The sequence below is a fragment of the Achroia grisella genome, unplaced genomic scaffold (genome assembly GCF_030625045.1).
Source record: "Achroia grisella isolate CSIRO2021 unplaced genomic scaffold, CSIRO_AGI_Agris_v1 utg853, whole genome shotgun sequence".
Classification (NCBI taxonomy): domain Eukaryota; kingdom Metazoa; phylum Arthropoda; class Insecta; order Lepidoptera; family Pyralidae; genus Achroia; species Achroia grisella.
Genome location: NW_026713043.1, coordinates 1,607,711 through 1,627,353, shown reverse-complemented (window position 1 = coordinate 1,627,353; position 19,643 = coordinate 1,607,711). Strand labels below are relative to the sequence as shown.

General features: G+C 33.9%; 1 protein-coding gene across 1 annotated transcript in view; it reads left to right on the top strand.

The window, feature by feature from the left end:
• Positions 1 to 19,643, top strand: part of LOC131852541 (uncharacterized) — a 194,509-nt gene that overhangs the window by 28,530 nt on the left and 146,336 nt on the right. Inside the window, exons 2-3 of the mRNA XM_059203219.1 lie at positions 11,131 to 11,357; positions 13,560 to 13,712. Of these exons, the coding sequence (XP_059059202.1) occupies positions 11,200 to 11,357; positions 13,560 to 13,712 (311 nt within the window). The 5' untranslated portion in view covers positions 11,131 to 11,199. The remainder of the gene's footprint in view (positions 1 to 11,130; positions 11,358 to 13,559; positions 13,713 to 19,643) is intronic.

The following is a 19,643-nucleotide window of genomic DNA, read 5'->3' as shown; positions in this document are numbered from 1 at the left end:
AGTAGCCTAAATTACTCCTTATTACATCAGCTACCTGCCCAAAAAGTATCGGCAAAATCAGTCCAGCTATTTCAATGATTAGCGGGAACAAATAGACATACAGACAGACAAAAATTGTAAAAAATGTTATTTTGGTGTATATTTATATTCATATGCATGTAGTATGTAATATTATGTTATCTGTGCATGTAGTAAAAAACGGTTATTTCAATATTACAAACACACACTCCAATTTTATTTATATGTATAGATAACTTCGAGGGAATCGCAAACTCGTTTGTGGCTCGCTCGTTGCCCTTTTGCTATGAAAAAAAAAACTAGTAATAAAATAAAATCAATATTGATTCTAAAAACATAAAAAAAAATTCTAAAGTGTTTGACAATAAATAATTAGCAGTGGAGGTTAATAGAATGCATTTTAAAATATCATATATATTTCCCAAGAGATTATTATTTCCTATTTTACAACTGATCCATCGTGACCTATGAGGCACTAATATTGAGAACCCAAACGATTTTTATTTGAAACCAGGGTATGAATGTTATGTTATAACGATGTCAAAGAGGTTTATGGGTTTTTAATGTGATTGGAACCATAGACAAGTTTTGCATATGAATTAATACATTCATATACATCATATGTAATTGTATGGCCTCGGTGATCCAGTAGTTGAGCACACCACTTGACTTCCTATTATCGTGGGTTCGATTCCTCGCACGGCACAAACATTTGTATTCATGAGTATGATTGTTTGTATCTGTCTGGGTGTCTTGTATGTATGTATATTATGTAAGTATTTAAAAAAGTGTACCTAACTAATCAGTTGTCTACTAGCCATAATATAAGCACTGCTTAGCTTGAGATTAGATGGCGTTGTGTGAATTGTCCTTATTATTGTAATTATTCCTTACATGTTAATATAGTATTAAAAATTTGAAATTTTATCTATCTATCTAGTTAGATAGATAGATAAAATTTCAAATTTTCGTCCGTATGTCTATCCTAAACTGGTCAACGGATTTTAATGAAATTTGCATTAAAGATAGATTTTATAACTAGGAAGAATAAATTCTACCTATTTTTTATTTTAAATAATCTGGAAAGCGTGAAATAAGGTATGAAAGTTTATGCAGACGAAGCTGCGCGAAACAGTTAGTTTCCTATATTTTTAGGAAGTAGTTACCATCATTACATAGTATAAAACAAAATCGCTGTCGCTGTCTGTCCGTCTCTATGTATGCTTAAGTCTTTAAAACTACGCAACGGATTTTGGAGCGATTTTTTTATAGATAGAGTGATACAAGAGGAAGGCTTATATGTATAATACATGTACACCCGTGCGAAGCCGGGGGCGAGTAGCTAGTAAATAATAATCTGAAAGGCGTAAAATAAGGTATGAAAGTTTATGCAGACGAAGCTGCGGGAAACAGTTAGTTTCCTATATTTTTAGGAAGCAGTTACCACAGTCTATTAATAGTTAAACAGCTAAGATTAGAAAACGATTAATATTAACTTTTATAATGTAATAAAATTACAATATCAATAAACAGATATTAAGTACCTATACGTAACTGTGTATCTGACCACCATATGTATATATTTTAATGTAACTAAAATGGTAAACAAATTGACGGTCCACTTGATGGTAAGTGGTAACTGTAACCTATATAATAATAATAATTATTATCTAAGGACAATTCACACAGCGCCATCTAGATCCATGTTAAACTAGCTTAAGCTTGTATTACGGGTACTAGATAACTGATACAAATACATAGATATATTTTTTCGTAAATACATGCATATTCTACATAGAAAACACCCAAACCGATACAAATAATTATACTTATGAATACAAATCTTTGTGCCGTGCGAGGAATGGAACCCGCGACCGTCGGAAATAAGGTAGTCTACTAAACCGTTAGACCACCGAGGCTGTCCATATACAGGAACAACAATTAACTATTATATTACATCATCATGCGTTGCCATTCTGGAGAACTAATCATACCAAATAAAAAATATTTATTCATATAAGATATTTTAGCCACTTAATGAACGTAATTTTTTTTATATTAATATTTTGTCCCTACCGTCCAGTTCAGTATACAGATTCAATTGAGAAGAACTGGTAAGAAACTCTAATACGTCATGCCTCGATACACAGTTTTTTTTAATAAAGTTAGTTTAATTTGAAATGGCTGGACCGATTTTAACGGGACTTTTATTAGCAGGCAGCTGATGTAATAAGGAGTAACTTAGGAATAACTTTTATTTTAGAAAAATAAAGATAGATTCCACGCGGACGAAGTCGCGGGTGTAGCTAGTAGTACAATACAATTAATATAAATCTCATAATGTTAATGTATTCCTATAATTGATGTACAGACCTACATAGATCTCCGCCGTTCCTATAAGATTGATTGGAGTAATAAGAAATTGGAAGGTATCCTCATGAGAATAAGGCCGATATCAGACCTTTTTAGTTGTAATGTGTATTAGGTAGGTATAACATTTTCTTTTATAAATATATCAGAACTAGCTTTTGGCCGCGACTTCGCTCGCTCGCCGTCCTTAGAGGTGGAATATATGAAAATCCTTTCTTAGGGGATGCCTACGTCATAGTAGCTTTATGCATGCAAAGTCTCAGTCCGATCGGTTTAAAACTGAGAAAGTTTCATATAAACTTTCATCCCCTATTTTATCCCTTTGGGGGTAGAATTAATCAAAATCCTTTCTTAGGGATGCCTACGTCATAACATCTACCTGTATGCCAAATTTCAGCCCGATCTGTCCAGTGGTTTGGACTGTGCGTTGATAGATCACTATGTTAGTCAGTAACCTTTGAGTTATATATATTTAGATTGAAATTTAGTACATATATTGAAATTTAACGCGGGTTAAACCGCGGGCCCAACTAGTATTATATAAATAATATAAACATCTACATATAGGTAAATACTTTTAGTAAAATTCTCAATAAAGGTGTTGAGAAAAATAACGAGAAAGTGATCCTCTTCCATTTGCTTTCGAGTATTATTGAATAATTTAATAATTTTGACGACCTCGGTGGTCCAGCTGTCTAGTACATCGCTTTACGACTGATGGTCGCGGGTTCGATTCCTCGCACGGCACAAACATTTGTATTCATGAGTATGATTGTTTGTATCGGTCTGGGTGTTTTCTATATATAATATGTATGTATTTACAAAAAAAAAATATCTATGTATTTGTATCAGTTATCTAGTACCCATAACACAAGCTTTAGCTAGCTTAACTTGGGTCTAGATAGCGCTGTGTGAATTGTCCTAAGATTATTATTATTATTATTATAATAATGATCTATTTGGAGAGGTAGCAACAATTACAATACCTTCTCTAAGACTATTCGTATTTATTTATTTTACCATATTAAGAGTCTTGAAGACCTCGGTGGTGTGGTGGTTTGGTACACCGCCTTTCTTCCGATTGTCCGCGGGTTCGATTCCTCGCACGGCACAAACAATTGTATTCAAGAGTATCATTGTTTGTCTCAGTCTGGGTGTTTTCAATCTAAATATATATTACTCAAAGGTGACTGACATAGTGATCTATCAACGCACAGCCTAAACTACTGGACGGATCGGGCTGAAATTTGGCATGCAGGTAGATGTTATGACGTAGGCATCCGCTAAGAAAGGATTTTGATAAATTCCACCCTTAAGGGGATAAATTAGCGCGAGCGAAGCCGCGGGCAAAAGATAATATATAATATGAATGTATTTACAAAAAAAATATCTATGTATATGAATCAGTTATCAAGTACCCATAACACAAGCTTTAGCTAGCTTAATTTGGGTCTAGATGGCGCTGTGTGAATTGTCCTGAGATTATTATTATTATTTATTTATTTTTTCTCAGCTTTTGCTGGTTTTCTCCACACTTACGGGCCGAAACTAAAAAAAAAATTAACTAAAAACTAAACTAAACTAACTGAGATTATTATTATATAAAAAGTTGCCATATTTATTGTTGACTTAAACAACATACTTTAGAAAAATAAATAAATTTCTGATTAGCCAGTACAGTACACAACACTAATCTATATGTTTTTTATTAATTTCGCAACGCACAAGGTTTTCTCACAGCAAACTGATCGAGCGGTATCATTAGTTAAATTAATTTCGCTGCACAATGCCGGGTGTAAATCTTGTACAGACAATGGTCTAATAAATTACCAATTGAATGGATCGGCCTGGCTGCGAAATTAGCGGATTGTTGTGGCCTTTGGACGTGTAATGTATCTTTACATCTATTTCAAAAGTAATAATAAGAGCTTTAACTTTTATACTTAAACCTGATTATCTATTAAAAAAAACTCTTCAAAATACGTTGCGTAATTTTAAAGATTTAAGCTATATAGGGACGGTCCAGCGACAGGCTTTGTTTTATTATACATTGGCCGGAATGTACATGTATTATATTTCATATAAACCTTCCCGTTGCGTAGAATTTAAGCATATATATCTATTATAAAAAATACTAGCTCTTTAAAATACGTTACGTAATTAAAAAAAATCGTTAGTTTTAAAGATTTAAGCATATATAGGGACGGTCAGACAGCGACAGCGACTTTGTTTTATTATACATTGCGACTACTTTAGTAAAGATAAAGACCATTCATTTCCAAACATTTACCTTTTTTTAAAAAAATCCAAACTATTCATTTATGAATTTCTATAAAACGATTATTATTATTATTCCATTTATTTCGGATATTTATCCATCCATATTATGGTAGTAAACAACTTATAAACTATGTTAGTAAATTACAATTTTATACATTTAATTCATATATTTATATTTATGTCTTTGTCCACGTCCAGAAGCCCTGGGTCCGCAACAATGCAGCGATATCCAGTGCCTCTGAAGTGGACAATCCGACATATTGGATATGGTGTTTAGGAGGCTGTTATTGTGGATTGTGTTGATTATGGAAAATCCGTTGCGTGTTTTACAGCAAAAAAATGTTGATCAAAAGACTATAACGATTATTCCATTTATTTCGGATATTTATCCATCGATTTTATACATTTAATTCATATATTTATATTTATGTAGTTTAGCATTCTGCTAAACAAATTGTATCTAAGTGGTACACTTATCAGTTGTCTAGTACCTATAACACAAGCTTTGCTTAACTCGGGACTAGATGGCGTTGTGTGCATTTTTACGATGACTTTTTACTGTCTACTGTCATAAAATACTGTAAGGATGAATTAATTTCGATTCATTTTTTTAATTAGTAATTATAATGACAGTTAATGATCGTTGGAAATGAGTGGAGAGAGACATGTCCCTTCTATACACTTTCTATAACAGGTTCCGTTTCCTAGCACTGCCTAGATCGGCGGGCACTTTCCCCACATCGCTTATTTCTATTACTGCCACCACAAATTATTAAACATTAACGGCGTCTGATTTATTATATTTATTGTAATACATTTTTACTACAAGGCGAATCATATATATATTTTGTATCTATTGTAATATGCTTACACTGTCGGCTGTAATCACTATTTCATTGTCAGATTATTGGTCATATATTTATGTGTATGGTATATTTTTGTATATATATATTTATTCATGTATATTCTATAAAATATTATAATATTGTTTGCACCGCCAACAACTTATCTCTGCACAACTCATGGTTGACTGGTAGAAAATGCCATTAGGTGTTAAGTCCGCCATATGTACTTTTTACCTGTGTATGACGTGCATTAAAGTTATTTAAATAAAAAAAATATATATATAATCTTGGTAATCAACGTCTATGTGACAGACTCGACCCATTGGCTTTGCAGCGTGATATCGCATCTCTGTGAATTTTCTACCGCATATATCACGGGGAGTGTTCTGAGGAATTGTTCGGATTAATACCAGCTGCTGAGTTTCACCACCGTACCACCCGCCAGAAACTGATATACCATCCTGATCATCTGGATGAATGGCGGTCTTCCACAGTGCGGTTTTCTAGAAACTTTTTGCCTCGCACAACCACATTATGGAATCACCTTCCAGCAATGGTATTTCCGAACCGATACGATATTGAAACCTTCAAGAAAAGAGCTTATTCCTTTTTAAAAGGCCGACAATGTACTTGCAATTCCCCTGGTGTTGCGGGTGCTCATGGGCGGCGGTAATCACTTACCATCAGGTGAGCCGCATGCCCGTTTGTCCCCTGTGTTATAAAAAAAAAGCAACTATATAATAAAATAACTCCTCTATATCTCTTTAACTGTGATTTTATTGAGTTTCTACTAATTTACCAGTGCAGCGTCATCTACGTTACATTTTCCTAGTTACTGCAATATATTGTATACCAGCTGTGCCCGCGATTTCAACCGCATGAAATTTATAGCCTATATGTTATTCTGATGTTAAGCTATATTACTGTAAAGTTTCATAATAATCCGTTTAGTAGTTTTTGCGTGAAAGAGTAACAAACATTCTATCCATCTATAGTCACTCATTTTCGCGTTTATAATATAATATTAACAAGATTGCTGCTTCGCTCTCGTTAGTCGCAGCGTCCGTAAAGTTCAATAAATGGGCTATCTAAGACTATACTAAATGTTAGTATAGTCTTAGATAGCCCATTTATTGAATTTTAACTTATTTGTGCTAACCTATACATCTATACATATAAATAAAATTGGAGTGTCTATTTGTAATATTGAAATAACCGTTTTTTACTACATGCATATGAATATAAATATGGTATATACACCAAAATTACATTTATTACAATTTTTGTCTCTCTGTCTGTTTGTTCCGGCTAATCTTTGAAATGGCTGGACCGATTTTGACAAAATTTTTTTGGCAGGTAGCTGATATACTCGTAATAAGGAGTAACTTAGACTACTTGACTTATGGCGGCGTGGTGGGCCGGGTCATTGGGCTCCCTAAAATATGGTCGAGCGCAGTGGTGGCTGGCTCATCCGTCATACTCGTGAACGGGTGCTGCTATATTATACTATGACTTATTTCCTCTTATTAATTGTTTAACCAGTTGTTGTGTATTGAATGTTTTTTCTATTTTATTATTTTTTATAAATTAGTTAGTTATCGGTGGTTTTATATTACACACGTAAACTTAAATTGTAAGTAAGAATAAATTATTTAAAAGAGCAACACAAGTTTCTTGCTTGTTCTTCTTGTGATGAGACAGCATTCCGAATGAGCGGTATTTTAAAAAAAAAAGGTTATGACTATTCAAAAGTATTTTCAAGACGGGTACATTAAGGTTTCTTAAGGTTCAGCAACGCCCACGTGATACCCCAGGTGTTTCAGGCGTTCATAGGTTACGGAAAACATTTACCATCAGATGGGCCGTAGCTTATACTAAAAAGGATAATAATATAAAAAAAATTTTATGAATTTATTTTTATCTAAAACAGCATAATCATATCTTTCAAATGAAAACAAGAGTTTCCCGATCAATTTAAACAATCATCATAAAATTTGGGTATATAGCAATTATGGCTGAGGTTGTTCTTACCTCGGCTGCATTATCATACTTTTCATAAAAAATGTGTTACTTGCATCGTCTATCTATCTGCTTAATGTAATATAGATAAAAAGAAAAAAACACATATTTGCACTATAACTTTCATAGCCACGGAATAATGATCTACACCCATCTGTTGAATTGCGTAACTGAAGTGGCAATGGGCAGAACACATAGCTCGTAGGACAGATAGCCGTTGCAGCAGTAAAGTCCTCGAGTGGGGACGCGGACCGGAAGATGCAGCGTGGGGAGACCACCGTCAAGGTGAACCGATGAACTGGTCAAGATGGCTGGAAAGCGTTGGTTGCAAGGAGCGCAAGACCGATCGTCGTGAAGATTTTTGGGGGAGGCATTTGTTAAGTAGTGAACGTCTTCCGGGCTGAAATGGATGATGATAGTTTCACCTAACAATAACATGCAAATGACTTCTAAAGTTGGTAACTTCATAGATGCATCTAGTTTCAGTTTGTTGCTCGTTCTTCTTGTGATGAGACTGCTTTCCAAATGAGCGATAAATAAAAAAGTAAGTATGGCAAAGTGATTAAATTAAAGTTTATTTGAATACAGAATTTTCCATTTTATTCATAACTGCATATTATTCACAAGTTCTTAACCCGTTCGGAGAAAAACAAAACAGTTCCGAGCTCGGAATTCCGTAAGATTTCTAATTTAAGTATTCAAAACTTCTCGAAGGAGCCTTTAATTAAGTCAGGTATTACTTTGAAGAAGTCCATTATATTAACTAGTGGAATTAGTGTCATTAAACAAAGTGGAATTAAACGAAATAGCTCTCAGTTAAACTTTGAGGGCAGAATTTTAAACATCCAACGAGTAATATTTTTTGTTACTGAATTTCTTTAGAAAGTTTTTAAGACTAATTGTGGTATTGAAGTAGGTGAGGTTATTACACGATTTGATTGAAAAGTAAAGAAATTGTTAAAAATAATTACTTATTTTCTAATTGAAGTTGAATTTATGCACAGTCATGTATATGATCATCTCTATCTCACCTACTTACCACTACTTCTCTACTTCTAAGGTGCTACTTGGCAGTAGAAGTAGGTGAAGAATAGAAAATAATTTATTCAAATAAACTTACATTGAAGCACTTTTGAATTGTCATCACATTTTTTTAATCTACCGCTCATTTGGAAAGTCTCATCACAAGAAGAACGAGCAGGAAACTTGCGTGTTGCTTTTTTAAATAATTTTATTGATTCTTTACATTTAAAATTGAAGTGTGTACTAAATAGCACTAATTCAATTACATACTCCAATAGAGAAAATATTAAAAATACAACCAACTGGTTAAGCAACTAAATAAAAGTAAATCAGTTGTAGTGATTAGAGCAGACCAGTCCCTACAAGCAGTACTCGTTCACGAGTATGACGGATGAGTCAGCCATCTGCGCTAGAACATATTTTAGGGGGCCTAATGACCCGGACCACCACATATAGAAATAGAAATAATCTTTATTCAAATAAACTTAATATAAGCACTTTTGAATAGTCAAGTGTTTTGATTCTACCGCTTATTCGGAATGCAGATTCATCACAAGAAGAATAAGCAAGAAATTTGTGTGTTGCTCTTTAAAATAAATATTGATTTACTTATATTTAATTAATAACAAGGATTAGGCATGCGACAATCAACATAGAAACCGCTACGCACTTAATCTCTGTTCATTATCTGGTCATTTTAGTGACTCTTATCATCCAGCACTGGTATAAACTATTGGTTTTCTCGTACTAATAGTTTCAATATACAAAATATGTATTAATTAGTTTATTAGGAAAATAACAGATGGACAATAGTGTCCATCTGTTATATATAGATATAGAAGGACGGATAGACGCTATATATGTATTTTATAATTTTAACGATTACGACCTCGGTGGTCTAGCGGTCTAACACGCCGCATTACGTCCGATGGTCGCGGGTTCGATTCCACGCACGGCACAAACATTTGTATTCATGAGTATGATTGTTTGTATCGGTCTGGGTGTCTGCTATGTATAATGTATATGTATTTATGAAAAAAAAATATCTATGTATCAGTTTATCATATTTGCATCAGTTGTCTAGTGCCTATAACACAAGCTTTAGCTGGCTTAATTTGGGTCTAGATGGCGCTGTGTGGATTGTCCTGAGATTATTATTAACAATTCCTCTCAGTCAGTCAAGGTTGACTGAAAGAACGAAGATCACGAAGATATCCGACATTATATTTATTTTCTAAGTCAAATGGGTCTTTTCATACATAACTGTACAATAAAACATTACAAACAAACTTCCTTTAAGACATCTCGTCTTCTCATGACATGATATTGTTATTTATACGTACAGTAAATAAGAACTATAGTAGAATATATGAAAATGAAGTACAGACGCCATTACCTGCACCCGGAGAACCAATGTGTACAACGGGCCCGACCCGAGGTATAATAAATATCTGGATTACAGCTCGCCACAAATAAACCCAACTTTGCTGCATCTACTCAATAAATATAAACTTACAGACGTACAGCTTGTAATGTCTTGTACCTGTAGTCTTATTTACTCGCATTTTACATTTATATGTAAACTAGCAGTACCCGCGGATTCGCCCGCGTTAAATTTCGATAAAAAATATAGCCTATGTGTTATTCTGATGCATAAGCTATACTACTGTAAAGTTTCATCAAAATCCGTTCAGTAGTTTTTGCGTGAAAGAGTAATAAACATACATAGTTACAAACCTTTGCGTTTATAATATTATTAAGATTAAGATACTAACTGTGCCCGCGACTTTGTCTGCGTGTTATAGTAACCTAGACAAAATAAAAAAAAAATATTCAATCGAACCCATAAAAGGGGAAAAAAAGTATCATCCCTCTAGCTTCAAAAATTACGATTTTCCATACCCTATTTTATTTTATCCCCTTAAGGTTATATTTTTACAAACTTTGAATGTCATATTTATTTCTGTTTAATTAAAATCATCAAAAATAGGTTTCAAGCTTCTAGCTTTAAAAATGACGATACTTCCATACAATCCTTCATATCCCCTTTCAACCACTATGCCATATAAATTGAAGTAAAATTTAGGAGTGTATGTATTTTTAATGCCACATATAAAAATCCTATGAAATCTAAAGTATTTGGGGTGGTTATCACTTGGGGGTATAAAAATAGATAACCTATTCACAGACCTGGGTTTATATGGAATAGGTTTCATCAAAATCCGTTAAGTCCTTTCGAAGAAGTATGGCGTCTAAGTTTAAGGCCCTTAAACCTAGACGCCATACTTCTTCCGTCCGTCCGTCCGTCCGTCCTTGCCGGCGTACGTCAACACTCATCCTTACCGCTCGTCTTACTATCCCTGTCCAACTGAAATTGTAATTTTTTTAAAAACCATTATCTCCTTTATCAAATAATATTAGTAGAAGCACTTTTGAGTAATCACTTTTTTGTATGATTAATACAAAATTAATTCGGAAAGCAGACTCATCACAAGAAAAACTAGCAGGAAATTTGCGTGTTGCATCAAATTTAATTATAGTCTTGTATTATGACATTTATTTTTATTAATTCCAGATGACCAGGCCATACGTCAAGACTCTTTGAACATCACAATAGAAATGAAGTAATTCTAAATTCGCCGAAATGGGAAGCGGACTCAGTAGTACCAACAGTAAAAAATGGCAGGGCAAGAAGAGAGAGGTGCCACCACAAGCGGAATCTTCTAGAATACTGTTCCTCTTGTACCTTATACACAGAACTTGGAATGTGGTCATTGAACATGTAGACTCTAAAAGCGCGAGGTGAGTTTAAAGTATTCTCATCATATTTGTTGCCAAAGTTGACTTTGCACGAAGTCTGCTTGACTTATTTCAGTCACCAAGAATCTAATTCGGCTATGCTTTGGAAGGTTTTGTTTTATAACACAGGGGACAAACGAGTCTGCGGCTCACCTGATGGTAAATGATTATCGCCGCCCATGAGCACCCGCAACACCAGAGGGAAATGCAAGTGGGTTGCCGGCCTCTTAAAAAGGAATAGTCTCTTTTCTTGAAGGTTTCAATATCGTATCGGATCGAAAGATCATTGCTGGAAGGTGATTCCAAAATGTGTTTGTGCGTGGCGAAAAGTTTCTAGTGAAATTATAGGATAACAGACATGACATCTTAGTTCTCCGAAATGGAAACGCATGAATGCTATCACGGGAATCATAATTATGATGACGTGATGGTCTTAGTGCTCTTCATATAGGTAATCATTTAATCATTTGTATGACATTCCACTTCAAAGGGATCACTAAAAAAATATTTTAAAGTTTTTTAAAGGACTATTTAATTATTTTCCCATACAGTAATTGAAAGCGATCGTAAATTTAAAACAGCAATGCTCACTAAAACCTGACATTATAAATGCGAAAGCGACATCATATCAGTCTGTTTGTGAATATTTCATCTGTATATAGTGAATATTTTAATATTAAAGTCATTTAAATTGATATAAAACAAAACACACTTAAACATTTAAACAGGTCAGAACCAAAGATAAAGAACAGGTTGAATATAAATCACGAAATATAATGCAGATAAGCTCTGTCAGAAAAAGTTTATTAAAAATATTTGTTAAAAATAGAAATAATCTTTATTCAAATGTTTAATAATGTTTATCTTTATTCAAAAAAACTTCATATAAGCACTTATGACTTGTTTTTTTAGTTCTACCACTCATTTGAAACGCAGATTCATCAAAAGAAGAATGAGAAATAAACTTGTGAGTTGCTCTTTTAAAATAAAGGTAAATAAATGTTATTCATAAAAACAGAATTACATTTTCAAGAATTATGTGTGTATACGAACTGCCAAATGACAAAGTTGATATAAATAAATAGTTATTTGCAATAGGAAATTAATCAATCATAGTCATCAGAATAGACCAGTCCCTACAAGCAGCACCCGTTCACGAGTATAACGGGTGAGCCAGCCATCGTTGTTTTAAATATGTAACTTTTGACTTTCTTGCCAGTTCTTCTCAATTGAACGATAGGGAAAAAATATTAATACAAAAAACTTGACGTTCATAAGCGGCTAAAATGTCCTACATTAATTTATGAGTTTTGAGTTGATTAGATTTGAAAATATATAATCTAAAATAAAGATTTCCTAGTCATTATAATGACGGTTATAGTTTCAAGCGATTAACTATCGCAGTTAATCCTTTATCTAGCGAGGATAATCAGACGATTTATTACATCATAAATACTGGACTACCCACTTATGTGAGAGAAAGATAATACTCTAATATGATATATTACTATATATCACTAAATAACAATAGATACATATAACTTAAGCATATCTTTACATAATATAAAACAAAATGGCCGACGCGCCGCTGTCTGTTCTTATATATCTTTTAAATTACGCAACGGATTTTAAGGTAGTTTTCAGCAATAGATAGAGCGATTCAAAAAGGTTTTTATGTATAACTAGCTTTTACCCGCAGCTTTGCTCGCGTTAATTTATCCCCTTAGGGGTGGAATTTATCAAAATCCTTTTTTAGGGGATGCCTACATCATAGTAGCTTTATGCATGCACAGTCTCAGCCCGATCGGTTTAAAATTGACAAAGTTTCCTACAAACTTTCATCCCCTATTTTATCCCCTTGGGGGTAAAATTAATCAAAATCCTTTCTTAGAGTATGCCTACGTCATAATATCTAGCTGCATGCTAAATTTCAGCCCGATCCGTCCAGTGGTTTGGGCTGTGCGTTGATAGATCACTATGTCAGTTACCTTTGAGTTATATATGTATAGATACACAGGACTGATAAATCTGCAGTGCTGGTATTCTTTTTGAGCTATTACATATGTAGGGTTACGGGACGAGAAGGGCTCAAGATCGTGCCTTGGGGGAGGCCTAAGTCCAACAGTGAACTGCAGTAGGCTAATGTTGATGGTGACTGCCCCTTTTTTGTTTTTAATTCAAAGATGTTCTTTGACAATATTCCAGATGGCGCGGTTCCCACACAGTGCCGAGTTCCGGCGAGGGGCTGGCACACAGGTTCGATTCCGTCAGCCTCGCCGATTCAGACGTCGGTTCCTGCTACTCATCTTGCAGCTGCAGCTACTGCAGACTTCGGGAATGTGCGCAAGACTGTATCAGGTACAGACCGTATAAAATTTTTCATGTACATGTCTTTTTAAGTAATTGGTACGGCAAATTAACTGATGGGCCACCTGACAAAATGGTAAGAGGTAACCGCCGCCTATAGGGAGTGTGGGTTGTTAATAATGAGGATAGGATCCCTATTTGCAGCAATATACCATATCAGGTCGACCTCCACGCGGATCCCTCTGGAAACCATCGGTGTTAATTTCTGGTAAATTCGCCACGATGGACAAATTAAGTCTTTCAAATACATAGAAAAAAACTGTTATCATTACATAGTATAAAACAAAGTCGCTGTCGCTGTCTGTTCGTCTCTATATATGCGTAAATCTTTAAGCTACGCAACGGATTTTGAAGCAGATTTTTTAATTGATGGAGTGATTCAAGAGGAAGGTTTATATATATAATACATGAGAACCTAGTTCTACATAATACAAGAAACATATATCACATGATTTTAAGTGTGTGACTCTATTCTCAATTACTAATAACATCCGAGAAGCAGCTATAGGCTCGCCCCCTGCATAGTTGTATTCAAAAGTGAAGAGCGAAATTTGCATTTTAAGTGTTGCGTTCATGACGAGATTTGCTTTTGATTTGACAGTACCTCTGTCTACTCCATGTGTGATAAGAATCGTGACGATATATTTAAATACATTTTACTAATTTACTAAACATAATACTTTTTTTTTCAGGTATGTACCTACAGAGGATGCTGTATGTAGTTATAATTAAAGAGAGTAGACAGAAACAACATGAAAGTACTTGTAAATAATAATTAAATATTCAATAATAATATCTTAGGACAATTCAGACAGCGCCATCTAGTCCCAAGCTAAGCAGAGCTTATGTTTAGACAACTGATATGAATACATACATAATATACATAAAAAAACACCCAGACCGTTACATCATATTCATGAATACAAATATTTTTACCGTGCGAGGAATCGAACCTGAGACGAAAAAAGGCGGTGTACCAAACCCTTAGATCACAGAGACTGTCATCCATCAATATCTTTAAATAACTATGACTACAAACAAAGAGTAAGAAAACTAGAAACCACAAATAAATATTAAACAATAAAAAACCTTTGGCAAGTCACAAATCCTGCTGAATCTAAGTAAGTACACCTTACACTATGGGTACTAAGTCTCCCCTCTGATCGATTTCCTATTCAATTCAAACGGAGATCAAAATTACTACAACCTGAGCCGAGGTTCGAACCCCTAGCGGTGTCCTCACACTAAAGTCGTATCCGTCAGGCGGGAGTAGGCCTTCAGTCGCACCATAAGTCCTTCTTCAGGTATGGAATTTTTGTAATACATACATACAATATATGTATGGAAGAGAAGAACGTATTACGCCAACTCCAAATGAATGATAAGCAAGAAGCAGATGGTGATTATATGTATGTAGATAATTACACATGTGTATACAATCGTAGTTACGGAAACAAATTTTTGTTTTATACCGAAATCGAACCTGCCTCTGTCCGGAAGAAAGCCAGTGTGCTCAACTGCCAAACTATAACAAAATCTCTCATTTTAAATCTCATAATTTTCTATAAAATAAAGTAAATATTAAAGTACGTTATAATCGCAAATGGGATTTTTCTAAAAGGTGTTTTATCTCGACACCTAAAGCTCGTTTCGTTACTGTCCGAATGATTGATATGGAAAGTTTAAATAAATTCAGATTCGGTGACCAGATTGCGAGTTAAATTGAGTCCAAACATTAAGGCTGCATGTTCCCGACCTATCTCTGAACAAAACGTAAAAATAATAAGTACTACTATGCAAATATTCTACAGTAGCTATATTCAGGTGCGGTTGTAATTATGTGTGGCCAAAAATATATTTTTATATAGCACATTAGGATGATTGCAGGATTTAGCTTATTCATTTGACGGTCTCGGTGGTTTAGTGGTTTTAGCATACCGCCTTGGTTCCGATGGTCGTAGGTTCGATTCCTCGCACGGCACAAACATTTGTATTGATTAGTATGATTGTTTGTATCGGGTGTTTTCTCTGTATAATATGTATGTATTTACGAAAAAAAAATCTATGTTCTTGTTATCAGTTATCTATGACCCATAACACAAGCTTTATCTAGCTTGACTTGGGTCTAGATGGCGCTGTATGAATTATCCTGAGATTATTATTATTCTTATGAACAGTCCAAGACAGCATAAAATATTCAAATTCAAATTCAAATTCAAAATATCTTTATTCATGTAGGTATATTACAGACTCTTATGATATGTCAAATCTACCGTCAGTTTGGAATGATTTCGAGATGAGAAGAACTGACAAGAAACTCAGCTCGTATTTTTTTTTAATGTTGTACATATTTACAATAATATTATTTCATTTAAATTCAAATTTGGGAGAATAGAGTGACTACCAGCATATGCTATATAAAAAAAAAATCAAAAATCTAATCAGTGTTCGCAACCTGAACAGACCAGTCCCCACAAGCAGCACCCGTTCACGAGTATGACGGATGAGCCAGCCATCATTGCACTCAACCATATTAGAGGGAGCACATCGACCCGGCCCACCACGCCGCCACAAGTTTGAACTTTATAGCGAGCATGACTGTTTCAAGTTACTCCACTACGTCAATTATATTATTTACAGCATAAACTGTACCAATCACAGTTTTCACCCATTACAATATTTAATTTACATTATTTAAATTACAATATGTCATTACTAAATTTAAGATAAGTTTCTTTAGTGTTTATTACATTATCTATGTCATATTATATGCTATATAAAATTGTAATTAAGATATTGAAAACAAATAAATATATAAATAAATATTAACGGCAAAATTTCGATTCAAAATATTGCTATCGCGCTTCGGTAAGGGGAGACATAACGTCTCTGAACAGAGATAGAATGAATACCGAAGAATACTTTCATTGTAATATATCTTATATATAAAATTCTCGTGTCACAGTTTTCGTTCCCATATTCCTCCGAAACGGCTTGACCGATTCTCATGAAATTTTGTGAGCGTATTGAGTAGGTCTGAGAATCGGCCAACATCTATTTTTACCCCCTCAACCCCTAATTTTTTTTTTATTTTAAGGCAAAACAACGGTTGCCGGGACAACTAGTTTATTTATATAACTTTAATGCACACAGTACAAAAGCAACAGTACATTTGGCGGACACCATGCGGTATTTTCTACCAGTCAACCATAGGTAGTCCAGAGAAAAATCGCTGGCGGTGCAAAAATAATCGTAACAAAAAAAATCATAGCATAAAAATATACCTATATAATTTTTTTTTATTTATTTATAAACTCTTTATTGCACCAATAGAATTAATACATAAGAATTATACAGAAAAGAGATATGGAAGTACAAAAGGTGGTCTTATCGCTAGTAGCAATGTCTTCCAGACAACCTTTAGGTAGAAAAATACAACAAAAATTTAATTCTATGGACACACTCCTCTTAATACCGTTAGTATATTTTTTTATTAGAAATAATTTAAAAAGATATAATGGGGCGATTTAACGGTTTCTAATGAATATTCGTTTATGAAAACAGTTCTCACCTTGTTGTCAGTGTCTTAATATTTTTAAATATATTTTGTTGTAATTTACTTAAAGGTGATTCAAGAACATGGTTTTGCGTGGCAAGCAGACAGTAGTAAGAAACGTGATGTACAGACAGTAGTAAGAACAAGAGCTAACAGTAGAAAGGTTAAAGTTTAGTATAAGTTGACAATAAGATACTTATTGATTTAAATCGTAAATGTTACAGAGGGCTGAGAACATATGATCATATAATACTAGCAATCCGTCCCATTTCTCGACTTTTCAGTACATACTATAATATCCATATATTACACATATAAACCTTTCTCTTAAATATATTGCCAAAAACTATACACGGTACTAGTTACTCGCCCCGGCTTCGCCCGGGTGTACATGTATACCTTCCTCTTGAATCACTCTACCTATTTAAAAAAATGCTACAAAATCCGTTGCGTAGTTTTAAAGATTTAAGCACACATTGGGACGGACAGACAGCGACAGCGACTTTGTTTTATATTATGTAATGATGATAATATTTTGAGGAAGGTGTTACATATAATGATATTTTTATGTATATACATACATAATATACATAGAAAATATCCTAACCGATACAAACAATAATACTCATGAATACATAATGTTTTTACCGTGCGAGGAATTGAACCCGTGACTACCAGAAGTGAAGCACCGCTTCACTTCTGGTGGTCCTGGATCCTAAACCGCTACACCACCGATAGCGTTAAATATACATACCTATCTATTAAACTTTTATTAAGTGCTTTTTTACACATCATGTACTTTTTTTCGATAGCGTTATAATATACTAACATACATACAATATAATATTTAAAAACTATTAAACTTTTATTAAGTGCAATCTGCCACGGTAGCGCCGATACACCACACCTTTCGGCCAGTAGTCCTCTTTCACAGCATGTACTTTTTCTTCTAATTTCATTTACCAATAAATCTATGTACATAATCCTAGGGAATTATAGCTAACGTATTCTTAAATAGTTGAAATTTTAAAAGCATTTGAGTACAAAGCTTGCACAGATCCCGCCTGCACTTTGTTTTATCGGTCTCAAACAGTTCTTTAAACTTTCAAGTTCTAACATTAACGAAGCCCGCATTTGCTTTTTGTTCTCTTATTTTCTTTCTTTTCTTTCTAGAACTAGTGTCTATACACAGATATTGTTGTAAGCGCTAATGAATGTATTACAACGAAAAATAACATTACTAATGTTATCTGTAATATTACCAATCTTAATATGTATATATATTTATATTTATGTATATTTGAGTCATATATATTTATTTTTATTTATTACGTGTGCCACCTACCCTGTTGTTATTTTTATTTCTCTATCCACCTAAAGCTAGTCTGGAAGAGATTGTTTAGCGATAAGACCGCCTTTTGTATCAATGTATATTTTTTATTTTAATTGTTTTTGTTTTTGATCTGTAATTGGTGCAATAAAGAGTATAAATAAATAAATAAATAAAATAAAAAATCTTTACCAATTTCGCAACCTCGATGGTATAGCGGTTTATCACACCATGTACTTGCGATGGATATATTAACGTTTTCTTATCGTTTATATAGAATAGAATAGAATAGAAAATCATTTATTCAAATAAACTTAATTAAAGCACTTTTGAATAGTCAACATTTTTTTAAATCTACCGCTTATCCGGAAAGCTGTCTCATCACAAGAAGAATAAACAAGAAACTCGTGTGTTGCTCTTTTAAACAATCCTTGTAAGTTCACATTTTACAAGTCGAAACGTGTAAATAAAAACTACCAACCAGCAGTAATTTATTTAGGCTCAAATATAAAAACACAATAAGATTAAATCAGTCGTAGTGATAAGAGCAGACCAGTCCCTACAAGCAGCACTCGTTCACGAGTATGACGGATGAGCCAGCCATCACTACGCTCGACTATATTTTAGGCAGCCCAATGACTCGGCCCACCACGCCGCCACATGTCTGGACATTTTAGTGACCATGCCTACTCATTCCACTCGACCACGTCACAGCTACAAAAATTACTATATGGTAGTTACAGTATTCACACTTTACATGAGGTTGCATGCTGCAATCAATACAAAAGTCGCTACGCTATCATATATCAAGAAAGCAGTATGAAAAATAAATTATAACGTTGTCCGCAAATAAACTTATACTTGCTATATATTGCTATCATCTATAAATTCATCTATCCTATAATAGGCTATAGTATATATTTTAGTAAGTGTTAGTATGTTTTATTTTTTTAAACTCGAGCATTGCCCGCTAACTACCACCTCTGTCATAGAGTTAGGTTGGCTGGAAGAGATCTCTTTCAGAGATAAGCGCATC